Raw genomic sequence first — 19,654 nt, 5'->3', positions numbered from 1 at the left:
AACATAACTTCCGTTCAACCTCGTTGCAGTGGTAATTACAATTACTTCATCTGACCAAGAAATTATTTTTAAGTTAATGCATATTTCCCATTCTAGGCGAAATAGTTAAACAAACCTACTTGAGAGACTTGGATTAAACTCGAAATCCATACTCGCGTCTCAATTTGGACTCAAAAGTTATTTCAATTTTAAGTATACTTTAAACTTTAAGTTTTCTGACAACTTTATGAGTACATGAACTGGACTTAATAAAAATACCTGAATTTAGATCGATGAAATTTGCTAAGGACTTCAACTTGAGAGCAAAGACTTGAGACTCAACTTAGACTTGCAGTATAAATAATTTTTCCCACCAATGATTAATACTCGAAATAGATAGAACCTCAAAGTTTCGAGTATATTTATTTCCAACTTTGTCCTAAAAGATTTTAAAGTTAGTACCTATTTGATACCTTTTCTTTTGTAGATATATATATTTAATTAAATGAAAAGCTTCTTTTTTCTTTTAGTGAACTTAATAAGTACGAATAATATTTTACATACAATCATAATAGGCTCATAACCGGGTACTTCTATAAATATTTTATATGAAAGCAATTTATAATTAAAGATGAGGTATTCTTCCTCATCAAGTGAATAATTTATTTACAATGATAAAATGAATTATTTAGTACTGATAATGCCATAGGTATAAAAATATGTACTAATGATTTGGAAATAAATATATTTGTTGTAAAAATGTTATGTGATAAAGAAGGTATGGACCTTGGCCTATAAATTAACGTAGATTGTTATTTTTAGATGTTTCTGAGAAATGGTTTCGACCAGGCTGATATCAAGTATAATTAATTATGTAAAATGTATGTATATACTTTATTTTGATATTAACGCCGAACCAAATAATCTATTTTTTTTGTACTGTTATTTGGCAGATCGGTAATATACCGCTAAATGGTGCAATACTCAATTGATATTGGAATCAGTACTCATTGTATAGTTTATACTATGGTAGCAATTGGGGTTTTAGGATTTATTGTATGAGTTCATCACATGTTTACTGTAGGCTTGGACTCAGATATCCGGGGTTATTTTACTGCTGCTACTAAAATAATTACAATTCCTATGAAGATCAAAGTATTTAGATGATGAATGACTCTATATCGTAGAAAAATTATCTACACCTTTTTAATGTAATGAGATGTAGGTTTTTGGGTTTTTTTTTTTTTTGTTTCTATTTACAGTAGGAAGTTTGGGGATTGTTCTGGCTGATTCAGCTCTTGACATAAGATTACAATATACCTTCTAAGTTGTGGTTCATTTCCATTATGTGTTCATCAAGGAAGGCAGTATTTTCCTTGATAGTTGAGTTTATTCACTAATACCCGTTATTGACATGATTTACGATGAACACTGCAATAAGGAAAGTTCCGTTTGTATTCATATTTACTGGGATAAATTTAACTTTTTCCCCTATGCATTTTTTAGATCTAGCGCGTATAACAGGTGGAAACTTGAAACTTACACATATGGAAAGAAAACAGAAAATAGCCTGACATTCTTTAATAATACATTTGACAAAAATATGTATTAATCTTTTTCTGATCCATAGACAAAGTCAAATTTATTTATTCTATTCGGCCGCCTTTCGCCACACAGATGGTGAAACCCCCCTTTCAAAAAGAGTTACAAGTTGTGCAAATGAAGTTTGTGTTTAATTAGTTGTTTCGAATTATAATTTTTGATGCGATATGTTTAAGTATTTTTATCTTTTTTATAGGTATACCAATGGCTCGAAGGTCATTAAAATTAGCCACTAACCAATAAGACTAGTCGTTTGAAAAGTATGTGCAAAGTCCGAGAGATGGCACTACTGGAGCGTATCGAGGTAATGTTTAGTTTGTAGTATCTGTATTAATCTTTTTCTGATACATAGACAATGTCAAATTTATTTATTATTTTTGGTCGCCTTTGCCAACACAGATGGTGAAAAACGTCTTGCAAAAAGAGTAACAAGATTCGCAAATGAAGTTTGGGTCCATAGCAGCCCACTCCTCATTAGCGGAGGCCTTCATAGCTTCAACATTCGGGAGACAGATGCTATAGGTCTTCCTCTCGATGTGAAACCTAGAAAGAATAGTCGAGGGGACATCCAGACTGCATAGTGGCCACATTTTTTTGTCCTAGAAAGCGATAATGTTAGCTAAAAGTCTGAGTAATGTTTGTAGTGTGAGTGGGATCCCTATCTTGCTGAAAGACGACATTGCCGACAGAGAAATTTGCTTCGACCCAAATAAGGTAGGTGTTTATGGTATTGGCGCATAAAGAATTGGTTGTGTCCATTTTTTGATGGGGTTCTTGAGGGCATCTGCATTAATGATAGGTTTTTTTTTTCTTTTCAACGCCCTCCTTCCTCCCTATGGTCTCGTTGTGGGGTCTACCCTCTTATTAATATTTTAGAGGGTATTACGAGCTATTCCTGTCAGTCTGACCACCTCTGTTGGAGTATGATCTGCTCGAAGAAGAGTTAATGCCCTAAGCCTTGAATCTCGCTACAATGACATTTATCGTCCATTTTGAAAAATTCAAAATGCAGCATATACTTGAGATGAACAGCTACCTATACAGTTACACACAGTTCTAATTTCCTCATACAGAATCTCTCAAATCAATATAATACAAGTGTTCAATTTCAAGTTTCCACTTGGGACCTCGTTTATACAGAGATTATCCTGATTTCTATTATTTATAAAAATCAGGTGGCAAGGTATGGTTCGTATTTAAATTCGGTAATTAACACAGAAGGAAAGAATTAAAACATAATTCAGCATGAAAGGGTCTAAATAGTAACATTGATCCAATAACCGATGTCTGTTTTCTCTGGTTTGATACTATATTTATATTTTTTAAGGTTTTGATTCTGTTTTCGCTCTAGTGAAAAATAATTATCGTACTAAATTCACTTATTAGTACTTATGTAAATCAGATAATGATTATTTACACAGTCAGTGTGGATGACAACTCTAAAGAAATAGCTCCGAATTCACAACCAAATGACAGAGTTATATTATGTATATTTATAAATATTCAAACGTCAATTATTTATATTGCCTTTATATTATTCACTGTCCAATTAAAATTAAAGCCAATGTTTCATTAGTGTGGCCCGCAAAACCATTACAAAACTCATTTTTGCTCACATCCAAAAACTGTTGGGAATCTGCATGATTACCCATGACGTTTTTCCTTTTCATTATTATCATAGAGAGGTGTGAAATAGTCTTTATACTGCAAATCAAAGTCTTAGAATATTTTATGGAGTCCAGATTATTTTTTCAGAAAATATAAGATACTTTAACGAGGACTTTATATCCAGTGAAGAAATTTAATTGACTTTCAAGTCAAATCCCAAATCTTAGTTTTGGAGTCCAAGTACAATCTTTGATTGTGGGATCATGTCGAGTATCAAGTCTTCAAAATATTGACTTTTGATAGTCCACATGGAGTCACAAGTCTTAATTCCAATTATCTACCTCCAGATAGTACCCAGTGACGTAATTAACAACATATCTCGACTATATTGCAGATATAAAGATTTTATGTTTATAAGCATAATAAATATTTAATAAAGGCTTAATTTAGAATAATGTCAAAAATATTATCATGCACGTAATAGACTAAAAGCTTTATTAAACGAATTCAATTAATAAACTGAAGTATTTTACTATAATAGTAGTGAAAAGTATGGCTTACAGACGGCGTTTTAAATTTTGAAGCGTTTTACATGAACTGATTAGACAAGTGGACAAAAAAGAATCTATAAATTCTATATTCGATTCCAGTAGCACATGGCAAGGTGATTATGAATCTTTAATTATTTTTTTCGAATTAGAATTTTTGATTTGATATTTTTATGTATTTTTTATAGGTATGACAAGGACTCGGCGGCCATTAAAATTAGCCGCTAACTCATAAGACTAGTCGTTAGAAAAGTGTGTGCAAAGTCCGAGAGATGGGACTACAGGAGCGTATCGAGGTTATGTTTAGTTATTAGTATCTCTTGGAAGAACACAGCCCAACTTTCAGCCAGATCGATAAATTTCTTTCTGTTTGGAATTTGTTTGAAGTGAGGAATTGACCGAAAAATTAGGACGACTGTCTTTTGGATTTGGAAGGAATAATCCTCATTGTCTATCTGGAAAAAAGGTAAAACTATTACAGCTGCATATTATTCCTCGTTATTGAACCGTTTGAAACCCGAGCTTCAAGAAAAATCCCCACGATTGGTCCACCAAAAAGTCATTTTCCATCGTGACAATACTTCAGCTCACAATTCAGGAGTTGTTGTTGCAAAATTAATAGAAATAGGGTTCTAACTGGAGAAACCCGTAGCACTATAAAATCTCCCACACCTTTACTCTTCTGTCATCCATTACCACATCATGGATTTTATCAATGATTTATGGAGCAGTAACCTCAAAAGGGCGTCCAGAACGTTCAGCGTGACTTGTGCTCATAGAGGTACTCCGAAAATTTTGAAACCCCTTATGAACTGTTCTAATCGAAGGTGCAGAGTCCCTATAATATTTATCAAGCTTATTTTTATTCTACTGAGACGTGTTGCCTTTCATTATGTAATGTTTAATCAACAGACGAAATTCTTTTTCATCTATTTTTTGAAAATCTCTATACTTACTCGATTCAAACAAATTCCAAACAGAATGAAATAAACCAATCCGTGCTTAAAGTTGGACTTTGCACGGACTTTTCAAACAACCCTCATATATACGGAGATATTTGATTGGCTTAGATTCGAAGAGAAACACCTATACGTTCACCGTTTTCTCCAATCAGAAAAAAGGGCACAAAGAGCTTTACGGAATATGTTAAATCGACCAGTTGGTTATTGGATGGAAATTACGTTCCAAGCTTAAAGATGTCAGTTTTTTAAAGAAATTTCTGAACTACACAGGAAGTGAAATGTAAGTTGTGAAATTTTTCTTTGAAAAATATATTTTACCTAAAAATCACACTTAATATTTGTTTTTTATGTGTTTTCGACATATGAGACGTTGGCACATGATAATACTCATAATTTAAATCCAAAATTGTCTATAATAATACGTTATTGAAAATACGGCATTACACCGCTAATTGGGCAAGATGCAGGCCACCTTGCACTAGCTCGACTTTTTTTTACTAGCTACGGGCAAGCGTGTCTGTTGAATCCTGGGTAGGAGCCAATTTTTGATTATGAACAAATCAATAGTTAATTGTATTATTTTTGGAAAATTTTATCTTGAGTTGGCATATGTGCTTATATTATATTTGCAATCATCTTGACCTGAGAAAATGGAATTTAAAGCATAACTTTAAAGGTTTAATTTAAAAAAGAATAATACCTCAGGTATTAAACTGTTTTTGGACCAAAATGATTTATTTGAAGCCTAAAATGTGTTTGGTTTAACAGTAACATTGATTTGGTTTTAAGTTCATTGAGGAAATAATCAATCAGACGTTGATAAAATAATTTATAGAACTCCATTGTTCACTTATTCATATTAGAATACATTTATTTCCTTTTGTATCCAATATAATTCCTTATCGCAGACGTTTAAAAACTGTGGAACTTAATCTCGAGAAATTTCCACCTCAAGAAAAAAAACTAATATTGTAGCTGAACCCTTGTAGAACCAAATACTAATTGTTAATCCTTCAAATAGGTTCTTTTAGCGTAAAAACAATTATTAAATTAAAATTTTATTTCATTTTAAACAATATTCTAAAATAGTGATGATTTTTTAACCTTTAAATTGAATTTTCTCTTAATTGGATGATCAAATCTAAAGTATAAGCACATATTTAAAATCAGCATATTTTTTTTGCAAATAATCTATTAACTTTTATGTATTATTCGTATTCTTTTTACTCAAAAATTTCTTCATATTGATAATATTGGTTAATAGACTACAAAAATCATTTAGTAAACTCTCAAAAATCAGGTTTTATATGCATATAATTAATTGTATATTCGTGATCAACTTGCCAAGTACGAATGGAATTTAATATGGAATTTAAAATATTTATTTAAAAAGTAAAATTTTGTAGGGCAGTACCTATTTTAAATCTTAAATAATTGACCGATGCAACCTTAGTTTTTAAACAGTACAGAAGAGCCACAAACCCTCGTTTCAGAATTTTTAATAATTTTAATTTGGATAAAACACACATAAATAATTAATGCAGTCTGGGGCCATACATGGTAGACATTATGGATAACACAGGAGAACAATTAAGGGGTGGGAACATTTTGTACAAATGAATGAAAGACAATAATCGAATTTATCTATGAGTGCAGAATCCGAAAACGGATCTCAGTTTTTTTCTAATTCTGAAATATCTGGGATTATAGTAATTCAGGACTACTATCGTTCAGAGTCATATTTTTCCTTTAAAACAATCCCTAAATTTAAAGTAGTATTAATAACACTTATCTAAAAGTTTGTTTTATGATTAAAAGCGTTTGCATATTATTCTGATCTTGTTCTGAACTCGGTATATTTCCATTTTTAGGTTAAAAAAAGATAAAAAACGACATTTTTCTTTAGACCCTTATAACTTATTCAAGATACATAGTGATGAAGAATATCATAGTTTATATAATAGTACTCCTTCATTGGGAATGAAATATCAGGATTTAAAAAAGCGATCCTTTCACGATGAGTATAGAATTACAATATTTAAAATGGGATCACTTAAAAATACAAAATTAAACTAAAATCCTTACAGATGCATATTTTTTAAATAAATATTTTTTTAAATTATACATTGAAAATTTTTCTATAATATAAGCTAAAATTTTTCTCATAACTATGTCTAATGAATAAGTGGTAAAGGTCACAAAGAGTTTTATTTATCTTACTTTTAATTGAGGGATTTTTTAAGGGTTAAAAATGACTCTGAACGATAATAGTCCCAAATTACCATAATCCCAAATATTTCAAAATTTTGATGACTGAGAAAAAAGACTGAGATTATGTTTGTTTTCTATTCTGTGCTAAAAGATAATTTTTTTTTTTTTTTTTTTTTTTTTTTTGCTTAAATTTATTTGTACAAAATAAGTGTCCCCTTTATAATATATGTCCCGCCGTGTACTTGGAAAATTGACCAAGAGAGAATACTGTCACCAAACTCCTAATTTCTAGTTAACTTTGAAATAATAGCTACAGCTATAAAACTCATGAAATTGCCTTAAAAATAATTTAGTTTTCTGAAAATGTATTGTTTTCATTTGTTTTTATCATTAAAAAGCTTAATTTAAAATATTAAGATTATATTTGCAATAATTTTTTGAGAAGGTGGTCCAAATTTATATTTTCCTTTAATTTTTGTCAAAAACGTTCTTATGTTTATTTTTATTCCCAAATTCATAAAGGAGACAAGTTTCACAATTATATTTTGGGTTCTTAAAAAAATGCATAAAATCTTAAAAAAACTAATTATAAGTTACCTATGTCTCAACTTCTTCTTTTATACAAAAGTTTCCATTCTTTAAAATAATATGTGTTTAAAAAAAGTTGTGGAAGTATTTATTTTTATTTCTCCTCAAAACATGTAGATTCTAACAAACGAATGTGGGCTTTTAAAAAGTTACATAAATATCGGTTCTGATAATTTTTGGAGATAAGTCACCCAGTATACCTTTTCTTTTGTTATTAATTTAAAAATTACATTGCAATGTTAAACATCCGTAGCACTATTCAGGACACAACAGTTTGATTGCTTGTAATAATGCTTAATATGGAATACATTTAATAATTGCACCATATGTCAGTCACTTTTGTTTTGATAAAAAAAAATAACCTATTGAGTCTTGTACAAGTTTTATTTAAAAAAATAATTATACGCAACAATTACAACAGTTTGTGAATCTTTTTATTAATTTAATTATCCGTACTAGTGTTGTTACTGTTCTGGTAACAAATTACTTTTCTTATTTCGATACTTTTTGACTAAAAATGTATATAAACTAGAATGAACACTTGGTAGAGTGCAAACCTCCACTTTTGGTAATTTTTCAAAGATTGTATTTCCCCCTCTTTGAAGCATCTTTATTAAGCCTAAATAAGGACACCAATTGGAGCTCCGCACCTCACCATGTTCAAAAGTTATGGTCGAATATTAATTATGAATGTTTTGTGCTACCTTCACCTTGACCTCTGAAAATTTTATGGACAATTACTGTGACCATATATAACCTTCGCAGCAAGTTAGATCAAAATCGATCAATAACTTTTGGCATAATCTTGGTGACGATTGGATAAACAAACAACTAACAAACAGAGGCGAAAACAGAGCCTCCCTTCAACTTTGTTGGCCAAAGTAGAAAGATTGATTTGCATCAACTTACAGGGGCGTCCGCAGGAGTTTTGTTTTGAATAGTGGTGTAAGGGATTAGTCCAAAATATAGACTACGTCTGCTCACCTAGTAACTTACTTATGAGATATCTTGCCGGGTCTACCAAATAACTAAACTAATATAGCAATTACATATACATACGAGTATATTATGTATTATACAATTAAAACATTGGATAATAGATTCTTTATTATCCAATGCTTTTATTCTTGTTTAACTCTTGATGAGAGAACATCCAAGTATAAAATAATCCCTTTTGTGTGTGTTCATGAATAGTGTAGAGTAACACTGTTGAGGAGATGTAAGTTCAAGTTATTGTAGGACTTAGAGTAGAATTGAGAATGGACATTGGTGTAATTGTTGCCAATATGCTCGATATGGAGTTGAAATTAAAAAAAAGCAAAACGAAGCATGGATCCACATGTTCCATTTTACATTGCGTTGGAGACCCTCTACATGTACAATATGTTCGAAAAGAGCTTGGGAACAGGAAAGTATCCCATCCCCCAAATTTTTTTTAGTTTCAAAACGACAGAAAAAAGAACATTGTTTGGTGGATATGCCACAGATGACTTGGGGTCACCTAAAAGCAGACGCAATTATCACCTAAGTTATGTATATATTACTGTTCAGCTGGACTATGGGATCAATAATAAAGACGTTCGGACTCGAGGATTTCGTTGACAGACAGTTGAGTGTACTTCTACCATTTTAGAATATAATGTTTACAAATAATTATTTATCAGATCTTTTATTCTCGCCTATGTCGACTCACATAGTAACTTGCTTATCGGATCTTTTACCGGGTCTACAAGTTTTTCTTTTTCCTCTACTTTATATATCATGTTTTTGTTTCTTTACAAGCAGTATCAAATAATTGTAACTATAAATGGGAATATCTGTGGGTTTGTATGTTTGTCCTTCAATCTTGGCCAAGCTAATGAATGGATTTTCCCTGAAACTTTTAATGTAGGCTCTTAACGCTCTAGAAATGGCTCTGGTAAATTTTTTTGGGGTATTCAAGGCCATAGCGGCCTTAAAATAGCATATTTTAACACTTCACCTGCACAGCATGAATGCTAGGTTGTATTTGGGATATAAGAAGGGTTCTTCGATACTCAGGGAAGCGGCGATGGAAGAATATAACTTGCCTCAGGGACCAGCAGCCACAAACCAGTGGCCGGGGTGTATTCTTGCATATTAAAAGTGATTCTTTTTTCTTAGAAATAGGTTGGAGGTGCAGTTTAAATTGCCTTGAGGCTCAGACTTCACCTCAGACAACCTGAGAGCCGATGTGTATTTTGGGATATTACGAGACTGCAAGTTCCGTGTCTAACCCAGAATAAAGCAACTAATCCCTACTATTAGTATTCTCATACTCATAATACCAACCTGAGAATAATTCTTAAAATTTGACGATCTTCCTTTTTTGTTTTATATGATGCAGAAGAGTTCTTAATAAATTTCTTAATGTCTCGGGCAACGCCGGCCAAACCTACTCCAGTATTATACTAAAATATTAAGTTGAATTTTCCCTGGGTGAATTTTATTAATTTGTTGTTCCTATCATTTAGAATAAAGAAATGTTTTTTTAAAGCAAAAGAAAAACTACGAAAAAATCGCACGTGAGAAAATGTTTAGAATTTACAAATCTACATATTTGTATTATGAAAGAAAAAAATTACATGCATTTTTTCATAAAAGTATTATCACAAATGACATATTTTTGTAACTACCTATATGTTTAACCGTTCAATGACCTTTAAAGAGGCCTTTCTTTCTTGAAATGAATAGAAAATGTTATGAAGTAATTGCATATTAGTTTTATATTATATTTATAAGTCATAATTTACATACCTATTATACCTTTCGTAGCTCAAGCTGTACATTATACATTAAGGAGTATCACGGGTACCAGAAAATGAGCTATCACGGGTTTAGGCATCTCAAAAGTTTATATATGAAGTAAAAAAATATCCGTATGAAGTAAACTTTTTTTTACATTATTAAAAAAAAGCTTTATTTTTTTTAAATTACTTTGTGTTTATGCGACATATTCTTAAAGTTAAATCTGTCATATCCAGAGCACGATAAACGTTGAACCCATATGTATTTAGTAAGAAAATAGACAAAAAAGTGTCCAAATCACTTATGAGAAGGAGAAAAAAATTTATTATTACAGTGAACGCGAAAAAATCGTTACACTTTTCCCATGAAACCCAGAAAAATACTTAAGTTTAAAAAAATAAGTCTGATAACTCCAATACTTTTTTTAATTTATGAGCAAAAACTATTTTTTCTAGTCGAAGTACTTCTTAGTCCAGATCCTCAAAACTCTTTGGGAATTAATTGGGAGGCATCCTCGTCCGGACTGATGCAACTACCCAAAATTTGAGAGAAAAATAAGATATTAGCTGAATTTGTCTCCTTATTTTTGTTCCCGTGATACCCCTTACAATAAATAAAATATGCATTTATCCCCTCTTCTTTTTTTAACTGAGTAAGAGTTATTTGTTAGAGTAGAATAGATCACAAATCTTACTCCATAACCAGGAAATGGATTTACTCTCTTTTTATCATCTATTCTACTCTGACTCCAACTCACAGACTATCATTGTTGTATTCTTTATCCAAATCTTTCAAATGAATTACATATATATATTTCATAATATTAAAATCCTACATAGTACATTGATTAGTCATATTTTATTAAAAGCGTAGCTATACATTTGTATTTGAATATAATAGCCAAAATTTCTTCATAGAAATAATAAAATGGTCAATATATATTACATATACGACGAGAGATCAACAAGAAATTATATTTCTGTCCTTTTGGAAACAGACCATAAGTATAGAATAACTTATTACTTTGTTTATTTATCAAAAAGAATAAATTATGAAATAGGTATGACGGATCAAGCAAAACGAGGGAATCGACACCTGACTGCAAAATAAATGGGATATGGTTGTGTTAGGTTAGCGAAGTTACACAATGCTAAGTATAAAGTATGTGATATCATATATGATAGAGAGCAACACTCACCTTTTTTAAGGGAATTAGATAGGTAAGCCCTTTTTTGACTAGCTAAGGGGAGAATTGAGGATTAACTTTGGAATAATTCCTGTCTGTAACCTAAATAGATGCAGAAAGGTGTTTGTTTGTATTTCTTACATACTATAACTCCTCGAAGTTGATTTAATAAAACGTCATAATAGGTTAGCTAATCTCCTGGCAAACATCATTTTATTTGTAATGGGAGGGGTCACCAAACTTCTTCTTTTTTAATGCGAGCCTATGAACTGAAAGAATAACGAGTGCGGCCCGCATGATTATTCTGTTCAATACTTGTAAGCCAGAACAAAAGCTCTTGGATAAAAGACGAAAAACTAAGTTTAGCATTCTTCTTTACTTTCACTCACGAAGATTTCTCAATTTTCCCATCCCTTAGTATGACCTTTGCCATGAATGATACTGGGCTATCAAATACCGTCAGATCAAAATATTTAGTCAATTCGGATAAAATTATACGTTTATAGTTACAGTTTTGTTTGTACAGATCATTTGAACCTGAATTTTTTAGTTGTAATTATGTGTGTTTGTATCAAAGATTGATAAATAAATTATATATATATATATTGATAAGATATGTAATGTAGGTCATTAAATATTGTAGGTATAAATCTAATTATAGATTCGTAAGAATTCGGCACTACTAAATATTGGATATTGACACATAAACTTAACATGTTACACATGGACAATGAACAACTGAAGACAAAAATCAATAATATTTACATTTTAGCGAAATGTTTATTAATATATTTAGACATATTTGTAATTATTTTATGGCTATGTGACCAGGGAACACTAAATTGAGTATGGAACGATATCTTTCTTTTGATTATTTTTTAGATCAAAGATATGTATATGAATGTGATATACATTAGGGTGCACTATATATAATGCACCCAATATATACGCTCAATGCTACCTTTATCATTTCTATTTGACAAGGAGTTAGTTTAAAGAAACCTTTAAATGAGAGGGAGTATTAACACCTTTATCTTTCATTACTAGTATTAAGTTATTTGTTTTTTAGATGTATTTATTTTTATTTTATTTGTTTTATATATTAATATTTTTGAATAAATATTACGTTTTTGAAAATATATATATCTATATTAGGTGTTTTTGAAATTATGGAGACTCCCCGAATAAGACAAAGAAATTAAATTCAAAAGTTTTAAAAAAAGTACTCAACCATGTCACATAGTCTCCTCCGGCTCTGATAACGCCGTGTCAATGGTTTTTGAACTCCCACAACTGGCTCAAGAGTTCCTCTTAGTTCGCCAAATTCGTCACGCGCTGAACGCCGCGTGTAAGGTCTTCGTCACTATCAAAATCGTAATACTGAAGGTGATGCTTCAGCTTAAGGAAGAGAAATCGGTCACAGAGATTAATATCCGGAGTGCAGGGACTCTGATCGTTTCCACCTTTCTCTGCGTTAAGAACTGCCTCATATCGTTGGCTATGGAGGGGACGTGCATTTTCCCACATGGCCAAAAGTTCCTCTAGGGGAGTTTTGTCTTTCTTTAGGCTTTAAAGTTTGTTTTTTACGAGGTCCTTGACTTGGGCGATGTTGTTGAGTGTCCTTGTCTCCCGGTAACGTCCTGATGAGACACCTTCCTCTAACTTAAAAGTTTTATCCCCGATCTTACCAGCCCACCTAATATGGTTGCACGACTAGGGCAGTCATCAGGGTAAACGATAGGTCGTTGTGGATCTCTGACACTGTTTCCACAGTTTGTAACATATCAATAAGTATGAGCGAAAATTGTGATCCTCCATGTTCAGCGACGAATGAAGAAACATGTGCAAATGTTGTATGTAGGCATTAGCTATTTAGTCTCTGAACATCATTGAAATATTTTTCCACCATAAAATTCATGAAAAAATCGATGCTAGTTGGAATTTTGTAGATGACTCTTCCCTTGTCCCTTCAAACAAACCTGTCTCAATCATTTCCGAACTAGCTAATATTCGAGGTGGATTGTTTTAAAAAATATCCGGCTTTCGGGCTTTTTTTGATGATGATGAGAATTTGCTCATATTTGGATATCCAGCCATTTCTAATGATTTCTAAGATATTATTAGATGAAATTTCTTGATAGTTTGTGTCGTCCAGGAGAAAATAAGAGTCTTCAAGATCCATTGTATTATTATAATATCTTAGAAATTGGAAATGGCTGGGTATCCAAATCTAAGCAAATCCTCATCATCATCAAAAAAAGCCCGAAAGCCCGTGTGTTGTTCCGAACCCCTATAAGCCCGTTTTATTTCTTCATAATTTCTCGTTGTTTCTAGTAAAGAGTATTGTTCATTTTGCAAGTGTAACACTTACAAATAACAATAACATCATCTTCAACTTATTTTTCATAAGGCGTCATATCGAGGATGACGTCGTCGATTAGTTGTAAAGAAATTATTTTACATTAGAAATAAATATCAAACTGGAAGGTTGAGCCACGGGCTTTTGGGCTTGTCAAAATTAGGATTGGACCCAGGCTCGGGCATAGACTGAATCAACTTCTAATATATATGTTATGTTGGAAACCATTCATTTAAAGAAGTTTGGTTTGGAACGCTCTTCTATAAAACTTATGTTTAGGGGAACGTCGTAGCTCAGTAAAAAATGTACTCGAGAGAAATTGAACTCAATGTGCGTAGATTTGATTCACAGTAACTCCTAGGAAGGAAATGTATATGGTTTTCAAAAAAAATTCCAAGCTAAGATGGAGTAATTCTAATACTATAACTTTTACTTGTAATTAATCAATACAGTTATTAGTTAAGGAATCTTTTTTTTAAGCCAGTTTAAGGAAAAAATTGCTCTAGATCCTTCCCTTAAATTATAGGGTTTGATTTTTCAATTAAAATTCGATCTGCACCGATTTTATAAATGAATTGTAGAGAACGTCATGGTTACTAATAAAATATGAACATCTGTAAAATGATGTAATAAGAAATCCCTTATCTCCAGTGCCTACTGCTCACTTCCCATACGTCCCTCTACAGACCTACACAAAAACTACTAGGTATTGTAGAAATATAAACTGTATGACGTAACTAAATATCCCTCTTCAAATTTCTGGAGTTGAATTTTACGTAGAATGAATTTAATGGGAATGAAATTACTAGGAATGTTATCCAAGGAATTAATTTACTGGGAAAGTATTTCCTGGTCAATATATTTAATATAACATAAATAAATTTACTTGAACTCAAAAAGCTTAGACTCAAAAACACTCAATTATTAATAGGATTTTATTGATTTACTATTGTTGGAGGGTTAGATGAAAGCCTATGACAGGCTAGGTGTGGCTGATTACTGTTCCAGAGCTATTTAGATCAATATTTCGATTAAAAAAATTGGTTTCAGACCAGGGGGGAAATTTAACTTTTTTTTTTATTCAAATAACTGAAATCTTTAACAGTTACAATTTCATCTCTCTGAAACTGTGGACCATTGTAAAACTTATCGGTCAGATTGCATGAGCTCCACTATAAAAATTTCCTATAACGCCATTGTCAAAACTATTTTTGTCCAACGGAAATAACAATTGACTTCATCTAATTCAATTCATTCAAATATCCTTCCAAACCAGGACTTGAGGCAGAGAGCAAAATGTCTTTCCCTTAACCAGATTTATATAGAAAATCTATTGAATTTATCGTTTCCACTCTCGTGGCGAGGCCAGTTTTAGGGGGAATATTGGGAGGACTCTCCTTAAGCTCTTCTTTTGGCTGGGGTCTCACACTTGGTAACATTTGAGTATATACGCAAAAGAAAGAAAAAGACAAACCCAATATAAACATGCCGTTTTATAAAAATTTATAAAAAAGACACTAATATTATACTATAAGAAAGTGATTATTGCTTTTTTTAAAGAACAGAAATAAAAAGCGATCGACTCAGGTCTTACCTCTTGGTCATGGAACACTATGGCCAGTCCAGGTCAAGATTGAAATTTTAGACCTTGACACTAATTTTTTTGCAGGACAGGTAAGGAGCGATTTTGTTTCAAGGATTGGTAAAATTAAATCAGTTTTTTTTACTAATAAGGGCCCTAGAGTGGTATATAATGTTCAAACCAAATGGAAGCTCTACTATCTACGTTGATGACTTAGTGATTCTATAATATTAAAAAGTTAAACTTACTGTTTTTTGGAAACGAAAACACCCATTACTTTTTATGTTATATTAACTTTGATTTGATTTTTTTTTTTTTGAAGAATGAGTTGACGTTTTATGTGGACTTCATTTTTTCTGTTGAGGAGCTGATGTGTAGTAGGTAGGTTTTTCTTGAATGTTGAAGAAAAAGAAGGCACAGAGGAAGAAAAGGTTGTTGTGTGTTTGATAACTAAGTAGAGAATGAGAAAGTTAACATACTTGTGTTTATTTTGTATAGTTGTCGTAGAGTATAAAGAGGAAGCTTACACATTATAAATACCTATGAATATAACGAAGAACATAAATAGATTAATTTGACGAAAAAATGATATCCTTATGTTTTTCTTATGAAGAAAAATGATTATCGGGGGCGTCCAAAAATATTGTTGTTGTTTTTTTTTTTTTGGGGGGGAGGGGGGTAGGGTAGTTATGCTTGGTTTTTGGTTTAATCATTAGCTATTTATAAAGAGTTAAATTTTTTGAAAAGAAAAACCAAATATTACATTTTTGGGAAAAAAAAATTAAAATATAAAATTTTTTTGGAAAAAAAAATTAAAAATCCACAGCTGTTCACAAAAATTTCTTGAAAATTATCTGCTAAATATTATATTTTTTTTTTTGAAAAATTTCAAAATCCATAGCCATTGATAGAAAATTTAATTTTTGCGAAAAAAAATTTGAAAAATTAAATTAAACTTCATAAATTAAATTGTTTAGAAAAAAAATTCCAATATTAAATTTTTTTAAATAAATTTTCTAGTAAAATACAAAAATTCCTTAATTTGGGGGGGGCTACAGCTCCTCTAGCCCATCCCCTGTTGACAGCCCTGAATATAAAGGGTTGAAAATATCCGACGTGAGGACTTGGACTAAAGACTTGAAGCTCGACTTTGACTCGAGGCCATATATAGTCCCTCAACATAGAAACAATATTGAGTAATAATAAGGAAAAGAAACAAATTCCAATATATTTTTTTACTTCATATACAAATACAATATTTGAGTCCATTATAGCCTTTGTATAAAAATTTTTTTGGATAAGTTAAGATACCCAGGAATTTTATCTATAGTTTAAAACCTTTACTTGATTAAAAATACTTAAATTAGCCCTGAGTTGCCTTATTAAATAAAGTCCATCAATTTATTATCCTTTTATTATGACAATCAATTTTAGCTACTCGTAGTGAAATTTGTGGGTCCTCCAATGGGTTAATTAGAATGATTAGTTGATAAAAATTAACAATAAGTCGCCAAAGAATACAAATCTAATCGATAATCAATTTTGAGAAAAATCATTCTAACTGGTTTTTTGTTTGTTCCTGAAGGACTACATATTTTTAGGACTTGCAACTCGACTTGAGCAAAACATCAAATACTTACAACTTGACTTGAGCTCAAAAGTGAATACTCGCGGCTTGTCTTAGACCCAAAATCTAGTACATACAAAGATTAAATAATTGTCTAAACCCTCTTGAATGTAAATTAAAAATAAAATTATATGTTGGGAGCGTTGATAGACGACATATCTATTGAAATAGATCACTAAATAAAACATAGTGCTCCTTTCTTGTTGATACGCTTGAATTTTCAAAATAAGGAATTGGTAATCTGAAGAGTTAATTTTCTTTTCTTTAGATGTTGGCATTATTATTCAACTTCTGAGTAGTGAACTTCCTTTGTAGTTACATTCAATTATTTTCAAAATCTGATTGAAAATTCGAGTCTGCTCATAAAAGACGGAGAGTAATCTTGAGGACTTGTTGCAGACTGATCATTGTAAATCCTTGTTGTTCTAAGAGTAGAAATAAGAATCGACACTGGAGTAATTCTTGCTGATGTCCTTGTTTTCCTTCACTCTCGTCACAGTTGATTGTAGCTGATATAATGAAATGTCATGACTGCTAAGCTACTCTTCTCCAAAATATTATTCAAATGGTCAGAATTGGCATGTTGCTTTTGGTTTCTTTTTTTTAACATGCCCAAAATACACACAATTTTCATCACTAGCTAGAGTGTTCCTTGCTTTCTATTACATTTGAATTTTCTTTATATGAAGGAATTTCGATCTTTTTCATATCTTTAGTTGGCATAACTATAAAAGAAAACAAAATTGAAAGTACCTTATATAAATATGAAAAATGAATGTGACTTTAGATGAGGCACTCCCTGTTACATCAAATTATTATTATAATTTTTTTTTTCCAATTATCAAGCTTATACAGGGTGTCCACGATCAATTGAAACTATCTTAAAATTTAACCTGCTTGATAAAAATGGAATTTGGAGTGTATTTGTTATTATGAAAAAGTTAGACATGATATTGAACAATAAATTTATTTAACGTGTCCTCCCTCAGCAGCCACCATCTTCTCCATCCTACCTCTAAAGGATTTGCATGCCTTGATGACTTTCGCAGAATCGACAGCATTCCACTCCCTCGTAATGGAGCCCTTCAGGGCCGCGATGTTCTTGTGGCTGGCCTTGCACACCTCCCTCTCCAACTTCCCCTACCAGTAGTAATCACACGGATTGAGGTCAGGTGAGTTGGAGGGCCAGGTGTTGCGATCCCAGAAAGTGATGTCGTGGGAGTTGAAGAGGTTTGTGGTCCTCATGGCGATGTCTGCGGGCGCAGAGTCTTGTTGGAACATGAAGTCTCTCCCAGTGGCCGTATCCTTCATGGAGGGGATGGCAAACTCCTCCATGACTTCGCAGTACCTTATCGCGTTAACCCTTTCCTTGGGATTGAAGAAGAAAGGATGCATCACCTCACCGATGCTGCAGATGACACCCTGGGGCATCACGGAGGCCGGGAACTTTCTGGGGAAGACTGCAGGGACCTCTTCTCTCTCCTTGGAAAGCCACCTGTCATTCTGTCGATAAAATATAAGCTTATCGATAAGATAAGGGTTTTTTTTCTTTACTAATATTTGGTATTCATATATTTTCAAATTTCAAACAAAAAAGTCAGAGTCACACATGCAAATCCAATAATAACAGATACATTGTCCCATATGTCATAATGAAAATTATATGAAAAATATTATAAATATTTTAAAACATTCGTCTACAACTTAATAATGTTTAAAACTCCTCCTCTTTTTCTATTTCTCTTCCCTTGTCATTAGGGTGTAAAAAAAACATAGTGTGACTTTGTAAGGACAGTATTAACTTTTGGACTGTCTATCCTGCTAAAAAAGGACAAAAAGTAATCACTTTGAAACTTGCACCCTAAGGAGTTATTTAAAACCGAAAGAACGTCTCTATTTATATCATATTTAACCCATTAAGACAGATGGTTTTACATTCTGTCTTAATTTTTATCTACTCCTTCTTTTGAAATGATATTTTTTTTTAATAAAAAAATCAATCGATAAGTCTCGAAATTTGCACAAATACTCTCTGACTATGACTTACCAATTAAGTATTAACATGCAAAAAGGTGTACCTGAAAAAAATTACAGAAGAGACTCTTTTAATTGTTATCCAAACAAGAAGAAATTCGATAAAGCCTGCTTCATTTCGAAATGATATTTTTTAAATAACAAAATGAATTTACGAGACTCAAAATTTGTACCTATATCCCCTTGCTATTCTTCTAATATATCAATTAAAATAAAAAAAGGTATGTCTAAAAGAAAAGAGTAAAAAATGTCGTTATACTACGTTCAAAATGTGAGGGGTGCTATTTTTGTTCTTGTTCCTATGAATATAGTCACAAATAGTAATATTAAAAGTACTTCATATACAAAATGAATTATAATATGGTCAATTACGCTGAGAAACAAAAAGTTCAAATAAATCAAATATTCATGGAGATATTACAAGTTAAAACTTGTATGAATAGCCATGTAGAAAAATCGACACTTTGGTCTTAATGGGAAGAAAATTAGTCTCCATTATACAACAAAAAGAGCATCCGGGACGTTGGTATTTATTAAAGTCCCTTCCAACTTCCAGGGTACCGGAATATTTAGGATAAGTAAAGCATATTTATGCCAAAGTT

The 19,654-nt window shown here is 31.6% G+C and overlaps 1 protein-coding gene across 1 annotated transcript in view; it reads right to left on the bottom strand.

Moving 5' to 3' along the window:
• Argk1 (Arginine kinase 1) overlaps positions 1–15,854 on the bottom strand; it is a 28,322-nt gene extending 12,468 nt beyond the window's left edge. Inside the window, exon 1 of the mRNA XM_040709423.2 lies at positions 15,640–15,854. Coding sequence (XP_040565357.1) covers positions 15,640–15,665 — 26 coding nt within the window. The 5' untranslated portion in view covers positions 15,666–15,854. The remainder of the gene's footprint in view (positions 1–15,639) is intronic.
• Between the last annotated feature and the right edge of the window lie 3,800 nt (positions 15,855–19,654).

This window comes from Lepeophtheirus salmonis, chromosome 3 (assembly GCF_016086655.4).
Source record: "Lepeophtheirus salmonis chromosome 3, UVic_Lsal_1.4, whole genome shotgun sequence".
Taxonomy (NCBI): Eukaryota; Metazoa; Arthropoda; class Copepoda; order Siphonostomatoida; family Caligidae; genus Lepeophtheirus; species Lepeophtheirus salmonis.
The sequence above is the reverse complement of the archived record's forward strand: the minus strand, read 5'-3'. Positions and strand labels throughout refer to the sequence as shown.